Source organism: Gymnoscopelus braueri (assembly GCF_963280865.1).
Source record: "Gymnoscopelus braueri genome assembly, chromosome: 6".
NCBI classification, from domain to species: domain Eukaryota; kingdom Metazoa; phylum Chordata; class Actinopteri; order Myctophiformes; family Myctophidae; genus Gymnoscopelus; species Gymnoscopelus braueri.
The window spans coordinates 32,475,229-32,498,856 of NC_137607.1; the positions used below are offsets into that span (position 1 = coordinate 32,475,229).

At 41.3% G+C, this 23,628-nt stretch overlaps 1 protein-coding gene and 1 pseudogene across 2 annotated transcripts; one reads left to right on the forward strand and one right to left on the reverse strand.

Moving 5' to 3' along the window:
* The first annotated feature begins 8,508 nt into the window (after nt 1–8,508).
* LOC308086884 (nuclear pore complex protein Nup85-like) lies at nt 8,509–12,838 on the forward strand (annotated as a pseudogene). Its single transcript has 3 exons — nt 8,509–8,532; nt 10,661–10,719; nt 11,279–12,838. The product of its transcript is annotated as a nuclear pore complex protein Nup85-like (transcript).
* A 622-nt stretch (nt 12,839–13,460) lies between these two features.
* LOC308086885 (sulfotransferase 6B1-like) lies at nt 13,461–18,655 on the reverse strand (the record flags this gene model as incomplete). Its single annotated transcript, XM_080430527.1, has 6 exons — nt 13,461–13,588; nt 13,982–14,108; nt 14,537–14,626; nt 14,871–14,881; nt 16,107–16,300; nt 18,378–18,655. The coding sequence occupies 6 exons, from the start codon at nt 18,653–18,655 to the stop codon at nt 13,461–13,463; spliced, it is 828 nt and encodes a 275-aa protein (XP_080286653.1).
* Nucleotides 18,656–23,628: the final 4,973 nt, after the last annotated feature.

Here is a 23,628-nt window from a genome sequence, read left to right on the forward strand (position 1 = left end):
GCCTTCAGATTTGATCCAAATTTCACGCAAATCGGTACACATGATCTCTATAGTCATGTGATCAAGACGGATCTGTTTGATTTTTCATATTCCATCCTGATTGGCTAACATTGACATGTAATGTTTGCAGGAGTGGCCCGTTTTGAACAAAATGCAGCAAATCATGAACGCAGCGTCCGATTGCGGTGAAACTTTGAATGCACATTTGCACTACGTTGAGGAACAAATGCCACCCTTTTAACATTGGCCTGTTATAGCGCCACCAGCAGGTCAAATTTAGCAAAACACATTTTAGAACAAAATGCCTCAAATCATGCATGCAGTGTCCGATTGCTGTGCACGGCCTAGGAATAAATGGCACCCTTTTCACATTGGCCTATTATAGCCCCACAAGGAGGCCATAATAACCTACCTGACCTGGCGGAGACTTGTGCTCCGAGGAGCACTTTTTCTAGTTTGAGAGTATGTTTTTTCAATGTATGACATACTTCATTGTGAAAATAGCCGAACTACAATCTCACAACTTTTCAGATAGCAACGTGTTTCTGAGCTTGTAGATTGGCTACTTTCACCAGTTTCGGTTCCGAGGAGACGTACAATTTCTCTATCGGTAGATGGTTAGGGAACCAGTGATCTAGAGTAGTTAGCAAAAGAGAGGCTTGGTCCATCAGGGACGGAAAGACACATATATCAACAGACACTACCAGGGCTACTATACATCTAGCTCAATGAGAAAAAAGGCAGCCTATGAGTCCGGAGGTCACCCGTTCAATCCCTGTCCCGATGACGTGTTGAGGTGATCACAATTTGGCATTCTTAAGGTCCTTACACACCGGCGAATGTGCGAATATATGCAAAATTCGGACTCGTTCCGAATAATTAAAAGACGCTTTTTCGCTTCGCTTTTCCGCTTTTTACGCTTGCATTGACTTTATAAGGTTTTAAAAAAAAGCGTATTATTCGCACGAAAAAATCACCCCGGTGTGTAAGGACCTTTAGGCTTACGCATAGTATTTCTTGAGGTTAGGGGTAGGCATAGTTTTACTGAGGTTAGGGTTAGTGAAGGTTTAAAATGCTCATGTTAATTGCATGGTTTTCTTTCTCTCAAGTTTGGTCTTCTATGTTTCTACGGCTTATTGTGCATATTACTTATCATTGCTTCTTTCTTTTTTCTTTCTGCAATCACTGGCCCCGTATTATCGCTGCTTGTATATTAGTAGTTGTTATTGTCGTTATTGGACACTTTGAAACACTGTCTCTCAACTAACGACAACCAGCTTTACTTGTCCAGTTCTGCCCTCCTTTGCCTGGTAGCAAATAGCTCCTTCTGAACCAGGGGTCATCAACATGTCCGTACATGGACAAACATGTCCGTGGCAAGACTTGTCTATGTCCGTGGCACTCTTTTTTGAGTGGTGCCAACCACTCCTACATTTGACCGTGTCTGTGTGTCCGTCTGTGTGTCCGTCCGTCTGTGTGTCCGTATGAGCACAGCCTCTCTGTATGTTTGAGCACAGCCTCAACAGCTGCGGCTGATTGCAACACAAAGATGCAACCATACAGGTACAGGTACAGTACAGTACAGACCGTACAGTACAGTACAGTACAGACAGTACAGACCGTACAGTACAGTACGTACAGTACAGTACAGTACAGTACAGTACAGGTAGAGGTACAGTACAGTACAGTACAGTACAGTACAGTACAGACCGCACAGTACGACCGTACAGTACAGTACAGTACAGTACAGTACAGTACAGTACAGTACAGTACAGTACAGTACAGTACAGTACAGACCGTACAGTACAGTACAGACCGTACAGTACAGTATAGCACAGTACAGACCGTACAGTACAGTACAGTACAGAGCGTACAGTACAGTACAGTACAGTACAGTACAGGCCGTACAGTACAGTACAGTACGTACAGTACAGTACAGTACAGTACAGTACAGTACAGTACAGTACAGTACAGTACAGTACGTACAGTACAGGTACAGGTAGAGGTACAGTACAGGTACAGTACAGTACAGACCGTACAGTACAGTACAGTACACACACACACTTTTGAGTAAAAATACTTAAAATGAGTAAAAATACTTAAAATGAGTAAAAATACTTAAATATTACTAAAGATACTTTAAAGTTCCTAAACTGAGTAAAACACTTTAAATGAGTAAAAATACTTAAAATGCGTAAAAATACTTAAAAGATGTTAAAATTAGTAAAAACACGTACACATCTGTACAAACATTTTCAAGTACTTAAAATGAGTAAAAATACATTGAAGTCATCAACGTCTGTAAAAAGTAACTAATGAAATGAACTCATGAAAGGCACCACTCTCTTCACACTGGGTGTGATTTTTTCCTTTAAAATAAATATAAATAAATATATATATATATATATATATATATATATATATATATATATATATATATATACATATTTTTTCATTATAATATTCAAAACATATTCTAAAATGTATTCTTTAAAAAAATTGTTTGAATGATTTTGGTGACTCATAAAGTGTCGGGGTGACATGCTCATTAATATGATGCAGGAGATTTGTGGTATTGTATGATGTACTCGTACATGATTGCATCATATGAGGACAACAAGACAACAAGATTCCCTGAAAATGTAAAAACATCTGTTCAATCCCAAGGGATACTAGTATTTTTATGTTTTAAGACAATGGATTAATGGAGTGTATGAGGTGTGTCAGACAATGAAACAATTAAAGTCAACGGTTTGTGAGCAGTGTGGGAAAGTAACTTAACTTAACGAAAAAAGTATATACTGCTCAAAAAAATTAAGGGAACACTTTGATCCCTTAATTCTCTTGAGTTTTTTCGTTAGCAGTATGTACACAGTTCATGAAAAAACTCAAAAGAACTAAGGGATCAAAGTGTTCCCTTAATTTTTTTGAGCAGTGTATTATTACCTTTTTCCAATAACTAGTAGCCTAATATAACTAATTACTTTCACGTTTTGAGTAACAATAACAGTTAGTATTTTCCAAAAGTAACAAGTTACTATTTTTACGAGCCTTGGTGGTACTGTGGGCTTGAGTGTCTAGACTTTGTTTATTTTCATTCCGTGATCGTGTGTTGTTCTTGGTCCGTTGATATAATGGTCAAATGGATATAAATGTCAAATACAGTATACTGAGATGTTCAGATAAATGAAATGATTACTTAAAAAATAGATTATTTCTTCAACAGACATAAACCTCAATGTTTTGTATTCATGTATATCTTCTCTGTCTAAAGATGTTTGTGTCGAGACCAGCATTTATTCTGTCCACGATCTGAGAACAAAGAATGTCAGACAATGTAAAAAGGTGCATCTTATTAAAGCTATTTCTTTTTCCAATTTCCAGATTTCCAGACTCTTTATTGTTACATCCCATTATATACAGTATAAGCATACAAGAGTAGAAACGTAACTCATAATATGTATACATGTAAACAGTGTTTACATATCATGTAGTCAGAATCTGACAGCCGAAGGAGGTACAGTAATAATGTTGTGTATATATTTGGACCACAATTCTTATATGAGACGATTCTAAGATGACCCAATGTTATTCTCCATAGAGAAATTACTTTACGACCGAGGGGATGAACGAGTGACGTCAGGACTTCTGTACTCTATAAGAGTTACAAATTGCTCTTAGTTGCTCAAGTACAAATCTGATTACACTCTCACTTACAATATATTTGAGACTGTTTGTTACGAATTGCTACGAGTACACATCTGTTTTACAAATACAAATAATTATGATTCTGTTCTGATTCCATATTTGTCATTTTGTTTCTTTTTTTGTGTGTGATAAAATATATATATATATTGTCCTTCTAGATGTATTGAAGTTAAACAGTACAATAGAAAGACAACCATGCTTTTGAATATGTGTTTATTGACCGGATGAATATGAGCATTATGGAGCTCTATAAAGTAATGGTACCAGTACCAAAGCTACATAGAATAGACCAGAAAACCACTCAAAATGTTGTGGTTCCATCCGTCATCATAGAGCCTGATCCCTCGAGGTAAACGCATGTAAACTGTGTCCCCCTCCTCCAGCTCTATGATCATTCCACTAGATACGTATTCATTACTAGCTCCATGATTATTGGTTCCAGCGTTACCAATGAGTTGCTGTCCATTTTTATACATGTAGATGCACACATGCTCCGATGACCAGGTGCCAGCTGCAGTATATCTGAACTGATAGACTCCTTTCATTCGTGCTGTGAAGACACCTACGAATTGAATATAACTATGTGAATGAACCATCCTACCGTATTGAGGAAAAGAAGACAATGATTTTAACCAAAATGTCATTATTTGAACACTTTGAAAACACAAGACGATTGACATGAATCATTTCAACCTTGGCATCCCAATTTTGGGCAAGAAAGAAAGAAAGAAAGAAAGAGAGAGAGAGAGAGAGAGAGCGAGAGAGAGAGAGAGAGAGAGAGAGAGAGAGAGAGAGAGAGAGAGAGAGAGAGAGAGAGAGAGAGAGAAACAAACTATTGAAACATTATTAATTTATAATAAATAGAAGATCTACAAGGTGTGCCATTGTAGACCAGCACTCTTCAAAATATATATATATATATATATATCTTTTTTTTGTGTGGTTAAGTGGTGAAAATTCCCTCATCCCATCCTGACTATTGATTTCAATGTGTAGCATACTATATACATTGTTTATATCTGATACATATGTCAGTTGTGTAATTAGTTGGTGAGAGGAAATTGATGGTTTAAAGTTAATTAACATGACGTCACCTTGCTAAGATAATGGCCTATGTCATGTCAGGTTCTTCAGAAAACAGAAAAAAAATGAACGAAAACAAACTATATGATATTTCTTAATCATTTCACCCAAAAAGTGTTTAGCAATATATTACTATTGACATACAAATAATACTGTCTCTCAGTTATGTAACATAAGAGGATTAAATGACTTGTGTTTTGAATTAGGCAATCGTAAACCTGACTTAGGCCAAATTATTAATGGAGTATGACTTACTCCAGACTTAGGACAATTTTGTTTTGGCCTGGTCACATTGTCTTTGTGACTTAGGCCATATGGCCTATAAGTCACAATCCCTTTCAATAAGGATATAGGTTATTTTACCAGAGGTGCCAGGTGACCAGTGTCATGATGAGCTGATTTAGGCAAAAATATAAATTTCCCTCGAAAAAGCCATTAGTTTAGCAAGGTGACGATGACCTAATCACCACCTACCTGTAGATGGATTGTATGAGTTGCCGATGTTAGTGAAGACCTTCTTGTAGACGAGAGTGGTATCAGAACCATACGGTCCAACTTGTCCATCATTACTCAAACCAGCAGAAAAGGCCACCTTTGGTTTGTCTGTCAACAGGAGAATTATCAAATTGTTTTTCATATTATAAACGTATATATTAAACTATTAAGCCAATCCATCAATCAAATGTATTAGGTGTTGTCTTGAAGTAGAGCAGTTTATCATCTTCAACAAGACAAAATACTAAAACTAAACACTACAGTACATGTCAAATATATAGGCAGGATTTATTATTATTTATAATTATTAACAACTTGAGCCCTTACCCTATAGCATTGTGCACGAGAATGCTACGCACACAAAGTCCTGGTAGTTGTGCCGGCCATGGCAGAATAATCTAAATAGTAGTCTTCAAGAGACAAGAAGGTGGCTGCACACACTGGTAGCCAAAGTGCCAAAACTTTATTTTTGGACGCAGAGTAAAAATAAACCAACGTTTTGGCCTTCTTCAGGGTATGGTGAAGGCCCTGAAGAAGGCAGTTACCTGCCGAAACTTTGGTTTCTTTTTACTCTGCCTCCTAAAATAAAGTATTGGCACTTTGGCTACCAGTGTGTGCGGCCACCTTCTTGTACCTTACCCTATTCTGAGGCAGGCAAAAATAGCCAATGTGAGCTTGTAGATCTGCTTTTTTCAGCAAAGTTATTTAGTGTAGAGTTTGAACAGGATAGGGATATAGCCCTTGGAAATCCAGAAAACCAAGCATAAGGTTTAAATGAAGTACAAGGGCAAGATTTATTGGTTATTTATGGGATTTGATCTCTCTTTCTTGTTTTTTAAAGGTCTACAGTAGTTGCATCAGTTGAAGTAGTAGTTGCTATCTCTTAGTTTACAATATGAGGACCAGTAAATATCATTGTAATAGTTCATTGTAATAAATGCATTAATCTATATTTAAATAAAAGGTCAGGTGCAACATCTCAGGAATGACAAAATAATAACAACCATAATTGTCTAAACATAATTCCTTCATTCACCCAATTGGTCAGATCCTCATCACTGACATTTTAATAGTGGAAGTTTATACAGTTTGGTTAAATATAACATTCTGTGAGCAGTACCATCAACATTCGCACATAATTGCTCATTAATAACCACTTAAACCTGACTGTATGGGGTACCCCAGGGCTGCATAGGTCTACTAGTATTTCACTCTACACCAAATCTCTTTGGCGAAAATAGCAGCTCTACAAGCTCACGATATATTGCATTGTGGCACATTGTGAGCTTGTAGATCTGCTATTTTTTGCCAAATGTTTGCCAAAGAATAGGCATGCTAGGGTTCTTTTTAACTATGGACACTGATATGATTATAAATTCACTTAGATTACTAGTTTCAAATAATTTAGTTTTCTATGCCAATGTGGGGAATATAATGCTTAGTATTCAGTCTTCATTTTAGAACATGATATTTGCTAAACATACTTATAGTATATCAGTATATAAACATACTTATAGTATACTAGTATATAAACATACTTATAGTATATTAGTATATAAACTATGATACTACTAAACTATACTTACTCCACAGTTCCTGCACTTGGCTTTCAGCAGCAGTCAGCCTGGTTTCTATGGTGGACAGCTGAGCAAGATGGGCTGAAATCAGTACAACATTAGCATTAAGTCAATCATACAGCAAATACTCATGCAGTTACAGTGTTGAGTAGTTTTCCCATGTGGATTATATGATAATAATACATCAGACTTATATAGTGCTTTTTTTAGTACCCAAAGTCGCTTTACAAAACAGCTTAAAATAAACAATTCTATTTAGGAGCAAAAAAAAAAAGTTAGAAGGCTAAAAAACATTAACCCATTTAGACCTGAGGCCGATTCTAAAAACGCCTTCTAAATCCTGACCTAGGTTTTCTGAAAAACTTCAAATATTTATTGATGAAAAATGATGTTGCTATATACTGTACATAGCAACACCAACCCCAAAAGGGGTTCCCGTCTTGAAAGGTATAGTTACAAATAGGGGTTCCCGCCCAAAATGGGTTAAGCTAAGACTAAGGAGGAGTTGGTTTGGTTTGAGTTAGGTGGGGAAAGCAAGTCTGAAAAGGTGGGTTTTGAGGGAGGCTTTGAACACGGCAAGAGTGGGGGCAGCTTTGGTGTGATGTGGGAGTGGGTTCCAAAGGGTGGGGGCTGCAACTGAAAAAGCCCTGTCACCCCAGGTGTGTTTTTTTTGTTTTATGGGGAAGTCCAGGAGGTTTGCATCACCTGACCTGAGGGAGTGGGAGGGGGCGTGGTGTTTGATGAGGTCAGAGAGGTAGCGGGGAGCCTGGTTATTGAGGGCTTTGAAGGTGGTGATGAGTATTTTGAAATCGATTCTGTGTTATATATGGATAAACTATAAAGTAAATTACATTATCAAAATCTATTCTCTGAGATCAATGAAAGTAATTAACACCAAAGTAAGTGCCTTTTCAACTGAACACCATCCTGCTCAAAATACCTTCACATCTTTCCTTCAAGCCTTCAACCTGGCCTTCGCTGGTGCTGAGTCTGGTTCGTAGGTCTTCAACATGGCTCTCACTGGTACTGAGTCTGGTTCGGAGGTCTTCAACATGGCTCTCACTGGTACTGAGTCTGGCCTGGAGGTCTTTCACGTGGCTCTCGCTAGCACTCAATTTGGCAGCCATTACTAAAAAATATCACAGAGAAACATTATGTTAAAGTATGAAACATTTTAAACACATTTCAGCCTGTACCTACAACGCCTTCAAGCTCCATTATGACCATGCTAACCTGTCATAAACATCCCCTGCTTCTTGGCTTCTTCCTCGCTGGCTGCCACCCTGGCCTCCATGTTCCTCAGCTTCTCTTGTTGGACTACCACCATGTCTCTAAGCTCTTTCAGCTCCCCCCAGAGGTCAGGTTGTAAGAGGTTACCTGGTTCAACATTGCTCTCTCTCTCATTGACCAGAACATTCTGTCCTTGAGCTCCGGCCCCAGACAGACAGAACAGTAAAACAAGCAAAGCCCCACAGCTCTTCATCTTGAAGCTGAATCACGAAAGGTATGGTGCAGGCTTGCAGCCACCTTTTATACTCTCCCTCCTCGCACACCAGTGGAAAGTTAGTGTACCGGACACTAAATTGTGTCAAGGACCACCTGAGAGTTCCAACATGTGGTTTGATAAGATCTGGCAGTGGCAAGGATGGCTGTCCTGCCTCTGAAAAGAGTGTGAATATGTTTAATGTAATCAGCTGTTGTTTTATGGTGTGCGTGTGATGTGCCTCACTGAGTTAAAGATGTTTAAATGAAATGGTCCAGATACAACAGTGTTCATTTGCACAGTGTTCATTTGCATTTGTCTGTCTAACAATGTTTGTGTCGAGAGAGACCAGCATTTATTCTCTCCACTGATCTAAGAACAAAGTATATTAAACAATGTAAAAGGTGCATCTTGTTCAAGTTATTTATTTTTCCACTTTGTAACTGAGAGTGAGTGTCTGTCAGTCTCCAATAGATCTGCAGGTAAAGTATTGACTCATGGACACTAGGTCCTCAGAGCAAAATAACCCTTAAACTCTTCATTATGATCTTTCCAAGAAGCCTGTGTGTGTGTGTGTGTGTGTGTGTGTGTGTGTGTGTGTGTGTGTGTGTGTGTGTGTGTGTGTGTGTGTGTGTGTGTGTGTGTGTGTGTGTGTGTGTGTGTGTGTGTGTGTGTGTGTGTGTGTGTGTGTGTGTGCGCGTGCGTGTCAATGTTAAACACTTGACACACTTCACATTTCATCACAGACAAACATGAAGGATGTTTAACCGGTCACATAGTAAGACTTGACCAGAAGTTAGTTGGGTGATGACATTACTAGCTGTTTCTGTGGAACATCATTCATGTTTGTCTGGGATTCGACATAATCTACAGCAGTCATTCTCAACCTTTTGGATTTCTAGGACCCTCAGTTTGATATGCATGCAAGACCACAGACCCATTTGCTACAATGTTTATCCCAGGGACCCCAGTCTACTGTAAAATCCTACGCATTTCATTTGAACTCAGATATATACAAATGCAACCAAATGGACACATACTAGGTGTCACACATGTGCACGCACGCAAGCACAAACAGTGGAAGAATACTGGAAACAAATAGTAGACACTAGACAGGTCCTTGTACCCAGTGGAAAGTCAGTGTACACGCTGGACACTAAATAAAGTCAAGGACCACCTGAGAGTTACAACATGTGGTTTGATAAGAATGTCCTGCTTCTGAACAGAGTGGCTGTGAATATATTTAATGTAATCAGCTGCCTTTAAAAGAAATGCTGTAGGGTTGTTTTTTCTCTTGTGGTTTAAAGTGAGTTTAAAATATGCCATGAGATGTTCAGATAAAGGAAATGATCAAAAATAGATAATTTCTTCAACAGACATAAACCACAATGTTTTGTGTTCATGTACATCTTCTCTGTCTAAAGATGTTTGTGTCGAGACCAGCATTTATTCTGTCCACTGATCTGAGAACACAGAATGTCAGACAATGTAAAAAGGTTGAGAGCATGCTTTTCAAGATTTCCAGATTCTTTATTGTTACATCCCATTATATAAGCATACGAGAGTAGAATTTTGGGATTTTCAGTACTGTGACAGTCAAAAACAGCAATAAAATCACAACAAAAGCAGTAAACAAAAAAGAAACAGTATAATATAAAATACAGTACAATGTCAATTGCACAATGCAGGATATAAAGTGTTAGGTGCTGTGTGTGTGTGTGTGTGTGTGTGTGTGTGTGTGTGTGTGTGTGCGAGTGCATGCGTGCATGTGTGCGTGCATGCGTGCGTGTGTGATATAAATTATATAAGGTATAGTGATATGCAACGTAAATAATAATATGTATGTATAAACAATGAGTACAAATCATGTAGTCGCTGACAGCTGAAGGAGGTACAGTAATGCTCATGTGTGGTTATAGTATGACATACTTAAACAAATTTATACTGTCATCATAAGTAATGATTCATTTGTAACCACTTAAACCCTATATACGTACTAGATCCGCTCCTTTTTTCTCTAAACACGAAACCTCGTTGTCAGCATTCAGAAATAGTCATCCGACAAGATGTACAAGCTATTAGTATATCTGATATTTTTGCAGAATGTTCACCCCAGATAGGGAAGCTTTAGAGTCAATGTGGTAGAACAAAATTGTAATATTTCTTTCCTCTCTCTTTTTTTGATGTGAACTGAGTTCCCTACTGACAGTGCAGCTGGTAGTTGAGTTTGTCTCCTAGCCTGGTTCCTGTCAGGTGTTTGTTGAAGACCTGGTCCATCTCAACACTCTGTTCCGGTGTGAAGTGACTCCTCCAGTCTCCTACTTCACCTAGAAGTAGAGACAAGAACAGAGAGCAAGATGAGAGGGACACAGTGTAGGAGAGACAGACGGCAGGAAAGCTGAGAGATAGACAGTAGACAACTGAGAGGGAGACAGTGTTGGAGAGACAGACAGTAGGTAAGCCGAGAGGGACACAGTGTAGGACGGAGAGAGAGACAGACAGTAGGAACGATGAGAGGGAGACAGTGTCGGAGAGACAGACAGTATAGGAAAGCTGAGTGGGAGTCAGTGTAAGAGACACAGACAGCTGAGATGCTGCCAAGTTGCAAGTGACTCCGCACACAGCCACAGGGTCACTGCATGGTAGTAGGCTGCTGAATAGCTAACTTCCCCCCAGACCAGTGGCGAATATTTCTTTTGCCCCCCCTGCTGCAGAAGCAAAAATCGCCTATGAAAAATTTTACATTTTTACCCGTAAGCCTAAAGCCGGTGCACGACACCAGCGCGCAACTAAGTGTAAATCAGGAATAGCTCTATCTCTAATCCCTAAACCAAACTTCTAAATGTCTAATCCTAACCCTAACCCCAACTTGAATCTTTTTCTAATCGCAAAAGTATCTTTACAAATATTTTTGTAAAGCCAACGGGTGTAGGAATCAGGTGTCCATTCTGCGGGCCATAGAGTTGATCTGGAATCTGTGTGAAGTGCTGTTCATCGAGGCTGCCCCAGCGGGCGCCCTCATGTTCCACCTGCTGGCCTGGACCAGGCTCCACAAGGTGGACGTGGAGAAGAAGGTCAGAGAGGTTCTGCAGAGCAAGAGCCCCGCGAACACCACGGCTACTGGGAGGTGGTGATGAGCTACGTTCTGGGCAGGCTGGAGGATGCCCGACAGATGCTGATGAAACAGGCTTTCCTGCAACCTGCGGCCAGGGACATATTCAAACTGATGGACAACCTGCTCAGCCAGATGCCCGCCTACGACCCTTGTGGGGCGCAGATGCTGGCGGAGTTCGACGTGAAGTGGAGACACTGGCACGAGGAGGTCGACCGCTGCCTGCAGAACAACTCGTTTTCCAACAGCCCTCACCTAGAGGTCATCTGTAAGATCCTGGTGGGGGATGAAGACACCCTGCTGGCGCACAAGGACCTGCTTAGTACCTGGTACCACTTCATGATCACCACACTGCTCTACTCTCACCCCACCATCAAACCCACTGAGCTGCATTACTACGCACAGTCATGCATGACCATGTTTCTTGGCTCGGGGAGCGTCCCAGAGCCTCTGGACAACATTCTATTGGCCTTTGAGTTTGACATCCACCAGGTCATCAAAGACTGCAGCGTCGCTCTGAACAACTGGTGGTTTGTGGCTCATTTGACGGATCTCCTGGATCACTGCAATCTGTTCCAGTCCCACAATCTACACTTTGGTTCCAAACTGAGGGAGTTCCTCCTGCTGGAGTACGCCTCCGGTCTCTTCACCCATCACAGCCTGTGGCAGCTGGCGGTGGATTACTACGACCATTGTCCAGAGTTCGGCCGCGCGTACCTGGAGCGGCAGATGGAGCGCGTGCCGCTGGACACGGAGCACAAGGCCCTCGAGGTGATCCGGATCTGTGAAGAGAGGCAGATGTCTGAACAGGTGAGGAGCGTTTGTAAGATCATGGCCAATCGAGCTCTGAGGAACAGTCGTCTGGGACCTGCTCTGTCCTGGACCATCAGGGCCAAGGACGCCGCCCTCGCCACCCTCGTATCCGAGAAGTTCTTGCAGGACTACTGTGCCCAAGGGACCTTTTCAGATGTGGACCTGATTGACAACCTAGGTGCGGACATGCTGCTCAGCGACAGACTCACGTTCCTGGGGAAGTACCGTGAGTTCCACAAGCTGTACGAAGAGAAGCGCTTCAAAGAAGCCGGCACTCTCCTCGTCTCCCTCATGACGGCGAAGATCGCGCCGCGCAGCTTCTGGTGGACCCTGCTGACTGACGCCGTGCCACTAATGGAGCAGAAAGAGGTGATCTTCTCAGCGGAGCAAACCTATGAGCTGATGTCCTTCCTGGAGGAGCTGACCTCCCCGTTCCAGACCAGCGCTCCCAGCCCAGACGGTCCCATACAGGAGGAAGATGTCACCAAAGTGGAGCTCTTCAGGCTGGCATTGGCCAGGAATCTCGCCATGGCCATTGTCAAAGAGGGAAGAGTCGAAGTCTGTTGAATGTTTTTTCTATCTTTTTTTGTGCTGTATATAAAACTAACAAATTAAAATATAAAACGGATACAACGGGTACTCTGACATCGGGGACAGTATTACACAACTGGAGGGGCACATGTTCCCACGGGCGTCGGCCAAGTTTAAATTAAAGCCGAAACATATTCAATTTTGGGGTCCATGACATAAAACTTTTAAAACACATGGCATAAGGAACAATATCTATCATAGCAAAAAATGCTGGCTGTTTGTTCGTTTCCAGAAAATGAACAAAAAACTTGAGTACTCGAATAAGTACACTTACTTGATTAAAGGTACTTACAATAGTTAATTCCCACCACTGCATAGTTCCAAAGTTTGGCATAAATAATGCTGTATATCGTTAATGTTGAGCAGAAACCTCTTATCTCCATATTCTAACTTTTTGTGATTTTTCGCAAATGAGTGTCCTACTTGATCACACTACAGCGTCACACAAAAGTATCAAAAGAAGCAGATCTGCAAGCTCAAAACACAGCGCAAAGCGATGCGTTTTGAGCTTGTAGATCTGCTACTTTTGATACTTTTGAATTTGAATCCTAAAAAGCAACAGTTTTGGACATGAGGTTTCCACCCGACAGAGATGATATCAGGTATGTACTGGTTGCGTTATGTCTCTGACCTGTTTTAATTCCTCGTAGGTGATGACCATCACGTTAGGACTGCTCATCCTCTGTTCCCATGCCAGTGCATGGTCAAAATATGAACCCCAAGGAACTGCAGACAGACAGACAGACAGACAGACAGCACGTAGCACGTAACTTTGAAATAAGGTTTGTCCAATGAACAACTATTTCACTGTTAATGCTGATTGTCCACAAGGGGGGGTGGTGGCACATATAGCTTCTGAACACCTGGGTTAATGCTGTTAGCATACTTTTTTATTTATCAAATAGCTCATCATCAAACATACTGTAAGTATCAAACATATCAGACAGTCTTTCCCAAAAGGAAATGCATGTATTTAATCCAGTCTGACCCGAAAGCAGGGATAAAACAATATATATATATTCAAAATATATAATATAATATCAAAAGCAGAGCAATGGTTTTCCCTCCCTATCCCTGGTTACCTACTATACATATGTATATAGTACAGTACATAGTTACCGTCTCCTGTCATGAACTGCCTGTAGAATGACTCCCAGGACTTCACAGATGGTACTATAGGGTTGTTTTTGGAGAAGTGATACATTGATACCAATGTGTCTTTAGGGTTCCTGAACATCACCAACATCTAACAGAAACACAAATACACGGTGAGCTTGTAAATCGGCTATTTTCAAATAGTCAAAGTTTAAATAGGGCTGAAGAGGTTAATGTATGTTTTGTAATAATAATTCAAATCTACAAAGTAACTAACAAACGTTTCAAATTATCGTAGTGGAGAAAAAGTACAATATTTGCCTCTGAGATTCATTATACAGTACATGAACTAGTGTGCATATGTGCATGCATACGTGCGTGTGTGCGCGCTCGCATATGTGTGTGTGTGTGTGTGTGTGTGTGTGTGTGTGTGTGTGTGTGTGTGTGTGTGTGTGTGTGTGTGTGTGTGTGTGTGTGTGTGTGTGTGTGTGTGCGTGCGTGCGTGCGTGCGTGCATGCGTGCGTGCTATTAAGATTGTTCCCATGTCACGTGTGAATGTAGGTGTGTCTGGGCATTGACCTTAGTCTTGCTGGTGTAAAAAGAAGGTGGGATGTTGTCAGGGTGCAGGTGGGTTCCCAGGACCCTGGGCGAGGGGCTCTGACCTACGACCTGGGAGGGAGACAAGAAGTGAAGGGTTTTGAACGGTCACTGGAAGCCAAGGGTGACACATACACATCACTGATTGGTGTACACACTTGGGCTGACCAAGTGCACCACCCCGTGAGTGCACATACTCCCGTGAGTGTGCAAAAACTCACAGGGCTCAAACACGCTTTTGACGTTGTATGTGCCTTCTTTTCAATTGAACACACACACCCACACTCACACACACACACACACACGTGCAGTTTACCTTTAAGAGCTCTGGTCCGATGGGGCACGGTGGCGCAGTCGGTAGCGCTGTCGCCTCACAGCTAGAAGGTCCTGGGTTCGATTCCCGCCGGGGACGCTGTGGGCACTGGGGGCGTGTCTTCTCCTCCGCGTCATCAGTGCCCATACCCTAGGTGGGGTTGGCGAAAGGGCCTACTCTGTGTGGAGTTTGCATGTTCTCCCCGTGTCTCCTAGGGTAGTTAATACCCTCACAAAAACATGTAGTAATCCTGGTCACTATACCGCCTCCCCCATGACAGCCGGGGCGCCTGATGGAGGGGAAGGGAACTGGTTGGAATAACGTGTTCCTTCCACGCGCTACGTCCAACCAGGGAAACTCCCCCCTGTCAGGTGACAAGAAGGTCAGTTGGCTCTCATGCCTGAAGGAAGCATGAGCTCGGCCCTGGCCTCCCTACTGTGGGGTGACAGGTGTAATACTGGTGTAGGGCTGGTGTAGTGCCCAGGATCACTTAGGAAATTGGCACCGGGTGAAAAAAATGGGTTACAAAAATCGCGGGATAAAAATTTAGAGAACAAAAAAAAGAGCTCTGGTCCGAAGAATTCCATGAGTGGAGGCATCTTGGACACTGCATCAGCACCTTTAGCTGCTGCCACCATCTTCCCCACAATGCTCCAGATCCAGTTGAAACCTAACACACACACACACACACACACACACACAAATGTACCTATGTACTCCTACTGTGTAGCTGGCAGTACACATTAGCCTCACATCACATCAACTGTTGATAGTCTGTATGTACATGTATACTAGGGCATAGCAGTGGCGGCCATTTTGTGGTTCCACAGATAGAAGCCCATACATTTTTCCCATAGAGATTTCTGAAAATATTTATATTCATTATTTTAAGCCTGGAACCACATTTGATTCTGTGTAAAAAGAATATTTGAAAACCGCAAAAAAGGGTATTTATTAAATGTTCTAATATTATGCCCATATCACAGGTAATAGATTTACATGATATTTATACCTATCATACATTATTCTAACCCGGTTAGTCCAAGTGCAGATGGACAGGCTTTATGTCTGATTTATATCTTATTTTAAATTGTGAATACCTTGCTACATGTTTGCGTCTCCCTACCCTACCCATACCTGTGTAGTATGTGTGTGTGTTTCATACTGTGGTGCTGCTATAAACCCTGGGGATCAAAAAAGATGGATATAACAGTAACATCAGTAGTAGTGACTTCTCACCACATTTGGGATAAGCCACCAGCAGGATGTCATCGTGTCGGGCCTGCAGGTTCTCCAGAGCTCTGAGGTGTTCCTCTGGACACATGACGGCGGGGTAGAGAACTCCTTTATAACGGTACAACTTCTCCTCGTCTCTCAGAGCCTGCGCCCGCTGCATTTTAGAGTGCAGCTGGTCCACAAACCTGCTCTTTGGTCTGCAATTAAAGACAAAACACCTGTTATGAACCAGGGTCATTAGAGTTAATTAACTAAAACTAATAAATGACCAAATCTAGGGTTGAAAAATACTTTTAGTTAACTGAAATGACCACTGAGTTACAAAGTACCAGAACACAGCATACTGTGTTCATTGTTTCGCCAGGCCGAAGGCGTGGCCGAGACTATGTTTTACATAGTGTCTGTGCTATAACCTCATCAACATGAATCCCTCAACTTCTACAGATTTTACTCACCTATAATGACTGAATTCCGAACATTGCTGGCCCACAATAACCTACCTGACCTGGCGGAGACCTGTGCTCCGAGGAGCACTTTTTCTAGTTTAAGATGAGATCCCCATGCACACAAATCATGATGACATATAAGAGACAGACAGATATACACACTACTATACAGAACGTCATACAATCAGCTTACAGGTTACTGGTATGAAGAGTGAAAAGAATTTACAAAAGAAAAAGAAAAGGGGGGGTAGGGGGGTAGGTTAAGACTTAGACAGGGGCCATTTTCGAATTGCAGCCTCCTGAAGGTGTATCTTTAGGGCAGTTTTGAAGGTGAGTAGGGTTTTACACTCCTTTACTCCTTTTGGTATGGCATTCCACATTTTTGATGAATAGCATGAGAAAGAGTTCATTCCCTTTGTTGAGCCAAATCTGGGTTGCACATGATTTGTGGAGCTGCCTCTGGTGTTATGATCGTGGACTTCATTAACATTTAGGAAGTATTTAGACAAATACAGGGGGATCCCAATGTTGTGGTGTATCTTGAAGACCAGGCCCATAGCAAGTTGCTGTACTCTCTGTCCTCAACCTAACTCCAGACCAATCCTAGTCGGCCCGATTTTGGGCCGACTTGGCGTCGGGAAGCGTCGTCCAGTCGGTTAGGGGTCCGTCGGGGGGTCCGTCGGGACCTTTTCGGCCGACCCAGAGCCGACCAAACATGTTCAGCTTTTTAGCCGACTGGTAGAGCAGTGGCAGTGACAACAGAGGGCTGTCGGTGTTGCCAGATTATGTGAGAGGAACAAGCGACCATGTCACTCCCTTCACAGATGAGTCAGTTGGGTTTGTTCACTGGTAGTTTATTTAAGCACTCTTGCGGCTCCATATAAACCAACGTCAAACTGTTGATAAAAGTAAATAACGATCAGGAAGATAAACAATAAACATGTAGCATAACAAAAGAAAATACACTTGAAATAGACATGAAATTACCTCTCTGGCTGCATAGTGCTTGTAAAGGGAATGAGGTGCAATCCAGGGTACTCAAAGTTATCAGCGCCACGCTGCTTACAAACATACCCACACCCGTTCACACAGGCGTGTGGCACACACTGCTGCTAGGGAGCCATTTGACTGGGTCACCATATATGGCCAAATGTCCGGAATACATAGAAAAGCCACTTCCGGTACAACAATTTCAGCATAAAACTAAACATTAATAAAGAAAGAAAAACGACAAACAATTACAACAATAAATGATAATGCCAGCAGCTACACTCCCCACCAAATCACTTCTGGGATTTCAAATGACCTTTAAACTCCTTTAACATAAATATATTAGAACACAATATTTGGAAAGCCTCATGAACCTTGATTTCATCATAATACTTTTAAATTAATATTATATATTAATATAATTCATTTCTTCTTTCCAAACTTCTGCTTCTCCTTTGTACAACCCTCAAATCATAAAACTCTTCAATATAACAATTAAAATAAACTTCAAATATGCCAACATTGTGACTGTCCAACCTTTTGACCTGGTTTGAGACCTGTGACCAAGGATGAGCAAAAGTAAGCTTTAGTCAGGTGGTCGACTGTTTTTGCCTCCCACATTAGCACATCTTATGAGCCCTTTTTTCCTGTGCTCCTTAAAGTTCATCCTTTTTTTCCCTTTTCCTCTCCAGTTCATGTTATGCCCTGGATCCTTTCTGGAGCTCTTGGTAGCCTTCTTCAGGCGTTTAGCTGCTACTTTCTTTCCAGCAGGCTTCTTGGTTCTCTGTGATTAGTAGCACCACAGTCAGTTCCTTTACGACTGTCGTTGTGCACTAACCTGCTGTACTTCTTGTCCAACGAAACCAGCGTGTCTTTGTTGGCGAACGAGCAACGTTGTGAGATTGTTAATGTTTGTTTGTTTGGGGGGGGCCACCCTGCGCCGCTGAGAGGTCTACCGTCTATCAGACGACAGCAGTCCAGCAGAACCGCGACCAAGCGGGCCGATGCGACTCCCCTACCGTTCCACGGTGTTGCGCGCCCGCTCCGTTCTACCACAGCCGGAGCTGCTCGGTGGAAGCGCAGCCGCAGGGATCCCTTGAACGCCCCCAAAGACATGCTGGTTTCGTTGGACAAGAAGTACAGCAGGTTAGTGCACAACCAGTGATGAGCTGTGGATTTTTGAACTAGGGGGGCTATATTTTCTGACGTCACGTGCACGCATGTGCACATAGCCAATCAGCTCAGTGCTAGTTGAAATACTGTATTCAACATGTGATTTTTAATCTAATTATATCTTATTATTTAGCTGCATTGTTAATTTGTTGTTTTTATTTTTGTTTCAATTAATTAATTATTTTATTTTCCTTTTTCGTTTTATATAAAAGCCCTTTACATAGACTCACCCACACATAAGTACTTAAAATAATCAGACAACTTGTCTTTGTCTTGTCTCAGAGAACTGGGTCCTCTTCTAAGCGATCCCCTTCACACTCTGCAGTGCAGAGACTGTTGTCTCATTGTGAGAGGAATGTAGTCAATGTACACATTCAATTCAAGTCCATGGCTTTTCACGAGTAGCCTAATGTTATGCAAAGCAGCCAGGTAGACGCTATTGAGAACGGCTCGCCGCTGACGGCGCGAACCTTGAGAGGCTATTGTTTAAACTTTAAGGTGTTAAGACCGCAGCTGACGGTGCGTGCTCGCGCGTGCATGTGGAGCTCCCAGCCCCCCAGCCAGCGCCAGAACTAAGGGGTCGCCGACCCCCCATAGCACCCCCTACAGCTCATCCCTTTGCACAACGACAGTCGTAAAGGAACTGACTGTGGTGCTACTATGTGCTTTCAAGAGACATTAAGAGACATTCGTTAAAAAGGAAGAAAGATAAAATCGCATTGTTATGCAAATGAGTCCCGAATGGACTATGATGGTCCATTGTGGAACCTTGGGCCGTCAACCTTTACTTTATAGAGTGCAGTCAGAAGACAGGCCTTGATAGCCACAGCGTTGATATACTGAATGTAATAGATAAGAACTTCAGAATTCTCCAGGCGCTCAACCGAACGCTTGTTTGCATGCAGACTTAGATGTGGAGCGATTTGCCTTCGTGATATATCAGGTCGTATTGTTTTAATATCATTAATTTGCTGTTCTGTTATTCACGTAGTATAGAGGGAATCTCCCTTGTTTGTCAATAAAGATGCCTTGCGCATGTAAAAAGTAATTTCTGTGTATGTCGTCTATAAACTGGACTTTAGGGTTTTATTGAACCAAGAGTGACAGGTCTGTTACGGCACATCAACTAAGAGCATTTATTAATGGTGGCTTTTATTTTGATGGTCTTAAAGTGTTGCATTATGTTTAAAGGTGTTAATTAAATGCAAGATTAATTTAACACATTCATTGGATTTGGTTTTGTGTATGGTTATGTAAAGTGTGTACTGTAGGTTAAAGTTAAGATGTCACAAGCAACAACTCAAACAAGTGAGTTGGGCATCTAAAGAACCTGCACAAACAAGGCACCTGCACAAGCTTAAAAACCAATTAAAGAGGTTCAAGAGAGTTTACAAACCAAACGTTTAAAGGGTTTGTTATACAAGTTTGATTGTGTATATGCACACTGGAAAGTCCAAAGTAAGAAAGCCGAAACAGTTGTCATCAGAAAAAAAAAAGTCACAATGTTGGCATATTTGAAGTTTATTTGAATTGTTATATTGAAGAGTTTTATGATTTGAGGGTTGTACAAAGGAGAAGCAGAAGTTTGGAAAGAAGAAATGAATTATTTCAATTTAAAAGTATTATGATGAAATCAAGGTTCATGAGGCTTTCCAAATATTGTGTTCTAATATATTTATGTTAAGAGTTTAAAGGTCATTTGAAATCCCAGAAGTGATTTGGTGGGGAGTGTAGCTGCTGGCATTATCATTTATTGTTGTAATTGTTTGTCGTTTTTCTTTCTTTATTAATGTTTAGTTTTATGCTGAAATTGTTGTACCGGAAGTGGCTTTTCTATGTATTCCGGACATTTGGCCATATATGGTGTCCCAGTCAAATGGCTCCCTAGCAGCAGTGTGTGCCACACGCCTGTGTGAACGGGTGTGGGTATGTTTGTAAGCAGCGTGGCGCTGATAACTTTGAGTACCCTGGATTGCACCTCATTCCCTTTACAAGCACTATGCAGCCAGAGAGTTTGACTGTCACTCCCTTCACAGATGAGTCAGTTGGGTTTGTTCACTGGTAGTTTATTAATGGTGGCTTTTGTTTTGATGGTCTTAAAGTGTTGCATAATGTTTAAAGGTGTTAATTAAATGCAATTTAACACATTCATTGGATTTGGTTTAGTGTATGGTTTTGTAAAGTGTGTACTGTAGGTTAAAGTTAAGATGTCACAAGCAACAACTCAAACAAGTGAGTTGGGCATCTAAAGAACCTGCACAAACAAGGCACCTGCACAAGCTTAAAAACCAATCCAAAAGATGGAACCAATTAAAGAGGTTCAAGAGAGTTTACAAACCAAACGTTTAAAGGGTTTGTTATACAAGTTTGATTGTGTATATGCAGTGATGAGCTGTGGATTTTTGAACTAGGGGGGCTATATTTTCTGACGTCACGTGCACGCGCACGTGCACGCATGTGCACATAGCCAATCAGCTCAGTGCTAGTTGAAATACTGTATTCAACATGTGATTTTTAATTATATCTTATTTAGTTGCATTGTTAATTTGTTGTTTTTATTTTTGTTTCAATTAATTAATTATTTTATTTTCCAAAAAATTACAACACCAAAGGCCAAGTGGCCTTGCCCCTAAAATGACGAAATTCCAGGCTTGAGTGCAATAGATGTACTCTGAGTCTGTTACAAGTAAAAGTCCGGAATTCAACATTTACTTGAGTAAAAGTACTAAAGTATTGGTATAAAAATGTACTTAAAGTACCAAAAGCAGGGCCGCAGGAATGGTAGTGCGAACGGTGCAGTCGCACAGGGCCCCGCGCTTGGGGGAGCCCCGCAAAAAAACGGGGAAAAAAACTTTTTTTATTTTTTTTTTAGTGAACAGATTCACGTTTATTAAGAGTTATACCGAGAAATAACTGCAAATAACCACCAAAAACTCGGAAATATCCGCCCAAAACCGCCAAAAAATTGCGCGCGCGGGGATGCGCACGCGCGCTGCGCGCGCGCACGCCACTTCGCACAGGGCCCCGCATTTCTCCCAGACGGCTCTGACCAAAAGTAAAAGTACTAAAATGTTTGAAAATAGCAGATCTACAAGCTCAGAACGCGTGCATCGCAACACGTTGTGAGCTTGTAGATCTGCTATTTTCAAATAGCTTATAGGTATAAAATAGGGCTAAAGTGGTTAATGTATGTTTCATAATGATTTATATCTGCAAAGTAACTAGTAACTAAACATTTCAAATAATTGTTGTGGAGTACAGTACAAGTATAGACAATTGGAAATACTCCAGTAAAGTAAAAGTACCTCAAAATTGTACTTAAGTACAGTACTTAAGTAAATGTACTAGTTACTTTACACCACTGCACGTCAGTGAAGAAAAAACGCTGGGAACATCCCTATGTACAAGTGGCTTTGCAGGGAAACAAGCCCAAAGTCGCTTATAATAAGCAGACCTGGCAACGCTGGCAGGCTAAAAGTCAAATTAGCACATGAATGGCCAGTCGGCTGACAGACTTAAATGCCAACTTTTGCCAACCGAATACCAGTCTGTTGCAGTCTGAAGTAGTCTGCAATAGTCTGGACGAGTCTGTTTGGTCTGTAGTTACCTTTAAGGTAACTCCAGACCAAACAGACTCGATCCAATCCTAGCAAAATGAGCAGGGGTTAGATGGGTTTTGTAGTTGAGGCCAAGAAGTAGCCTTACTAGTTTGTTTTGGGAGGTCCCTGGTATAAATTCATATTAATGGTCTAGGGTAAGTGATATGTTTTGGTATTATTTTGTTTGTTTTGTTAAAAAGTACTATATTCTGATCATTTCTACAGAGCGTTTGTTCGTCACAGGGGTCTCTCCAGCTCTTTAGTAAACAGAATATAGTACATTTTCAGATAGGTGACAAAATTTAAGCCAATCAGGAGAGAGCACTGAAAATGCATTTTCTGTTAAAAGGGCAAGACCACTTTGGTAGAGGTTTGGGTTGTGTAGTTACCTTGCCATGATGTAGGCTAACTCCAAAAGTGGACAAGAAATCTAGAATAATTGCTCCATTGATTAGAAATTGATCATACAAAATATGCTCCTCGATCATTTACTTACACTGTACACTGAAACAGCTCTCAAATTCACTCTTTTAGCACGTAAACGAACGCAAACCAAGTTGATTCAGACAATATAGAGCTATAGAACATCACCAAACCCAGTACTGTTTATTTTTGTTGCCAGACCCAAGGGGTCGGGCTTACAGCCAAGAAAAAGTTCGTGACGTCCCCTTTCGTCATACATGGGCAGGGGTCATTTGTCCTCCGGCCCCAGCCAAAAAAAAGTTTGTGACGTCCCCTTTCGTCACGAACTATTCATGACATCATGAACTTCAGTTATAAAGTGGTTTGTAGGTGTGTTACATACTAGGACTTCATTTTGGGTCTGGCAGAACCAGTCTCCTGGTCTTGTTATTATACATTTGTCAATTTCCTGACTGTTGATTTTACTATAGGAAGTTCCGGATCCGTGGATCAGTCTGGGTTTGCTTCCTAATAAAAAAAGTGAAATCAAGAAGTTAACATTTTTATTAAAAATACAAACAGTACTGGGTTTGGTGATGTTCTATATTGTCTGAATCAACTTTGTTTGCATTCGTTTACATGAAAAAGAGTGACTTTGAGAGCTGTGTCACTGGGAAATGTAGTCTTTGGGGTCGTTTGACTCGTTTCTAGCGTTTATTGTGTTACTCTTTGGGTAAATGTGTACATTTCCACCTTCAGTCGATGCTTCATATCCATATGAAGAAAATTGCAGGGGTGGTGTGTTTATTTTTCGAACACAGTTCTTATAGGGTGTGCCAACGTGTGGTGATTGTATGACATTCTACTGATTGTATGACGTTCTGTATAGAGAACGGGCAAAAGGCGTGGCCAAGC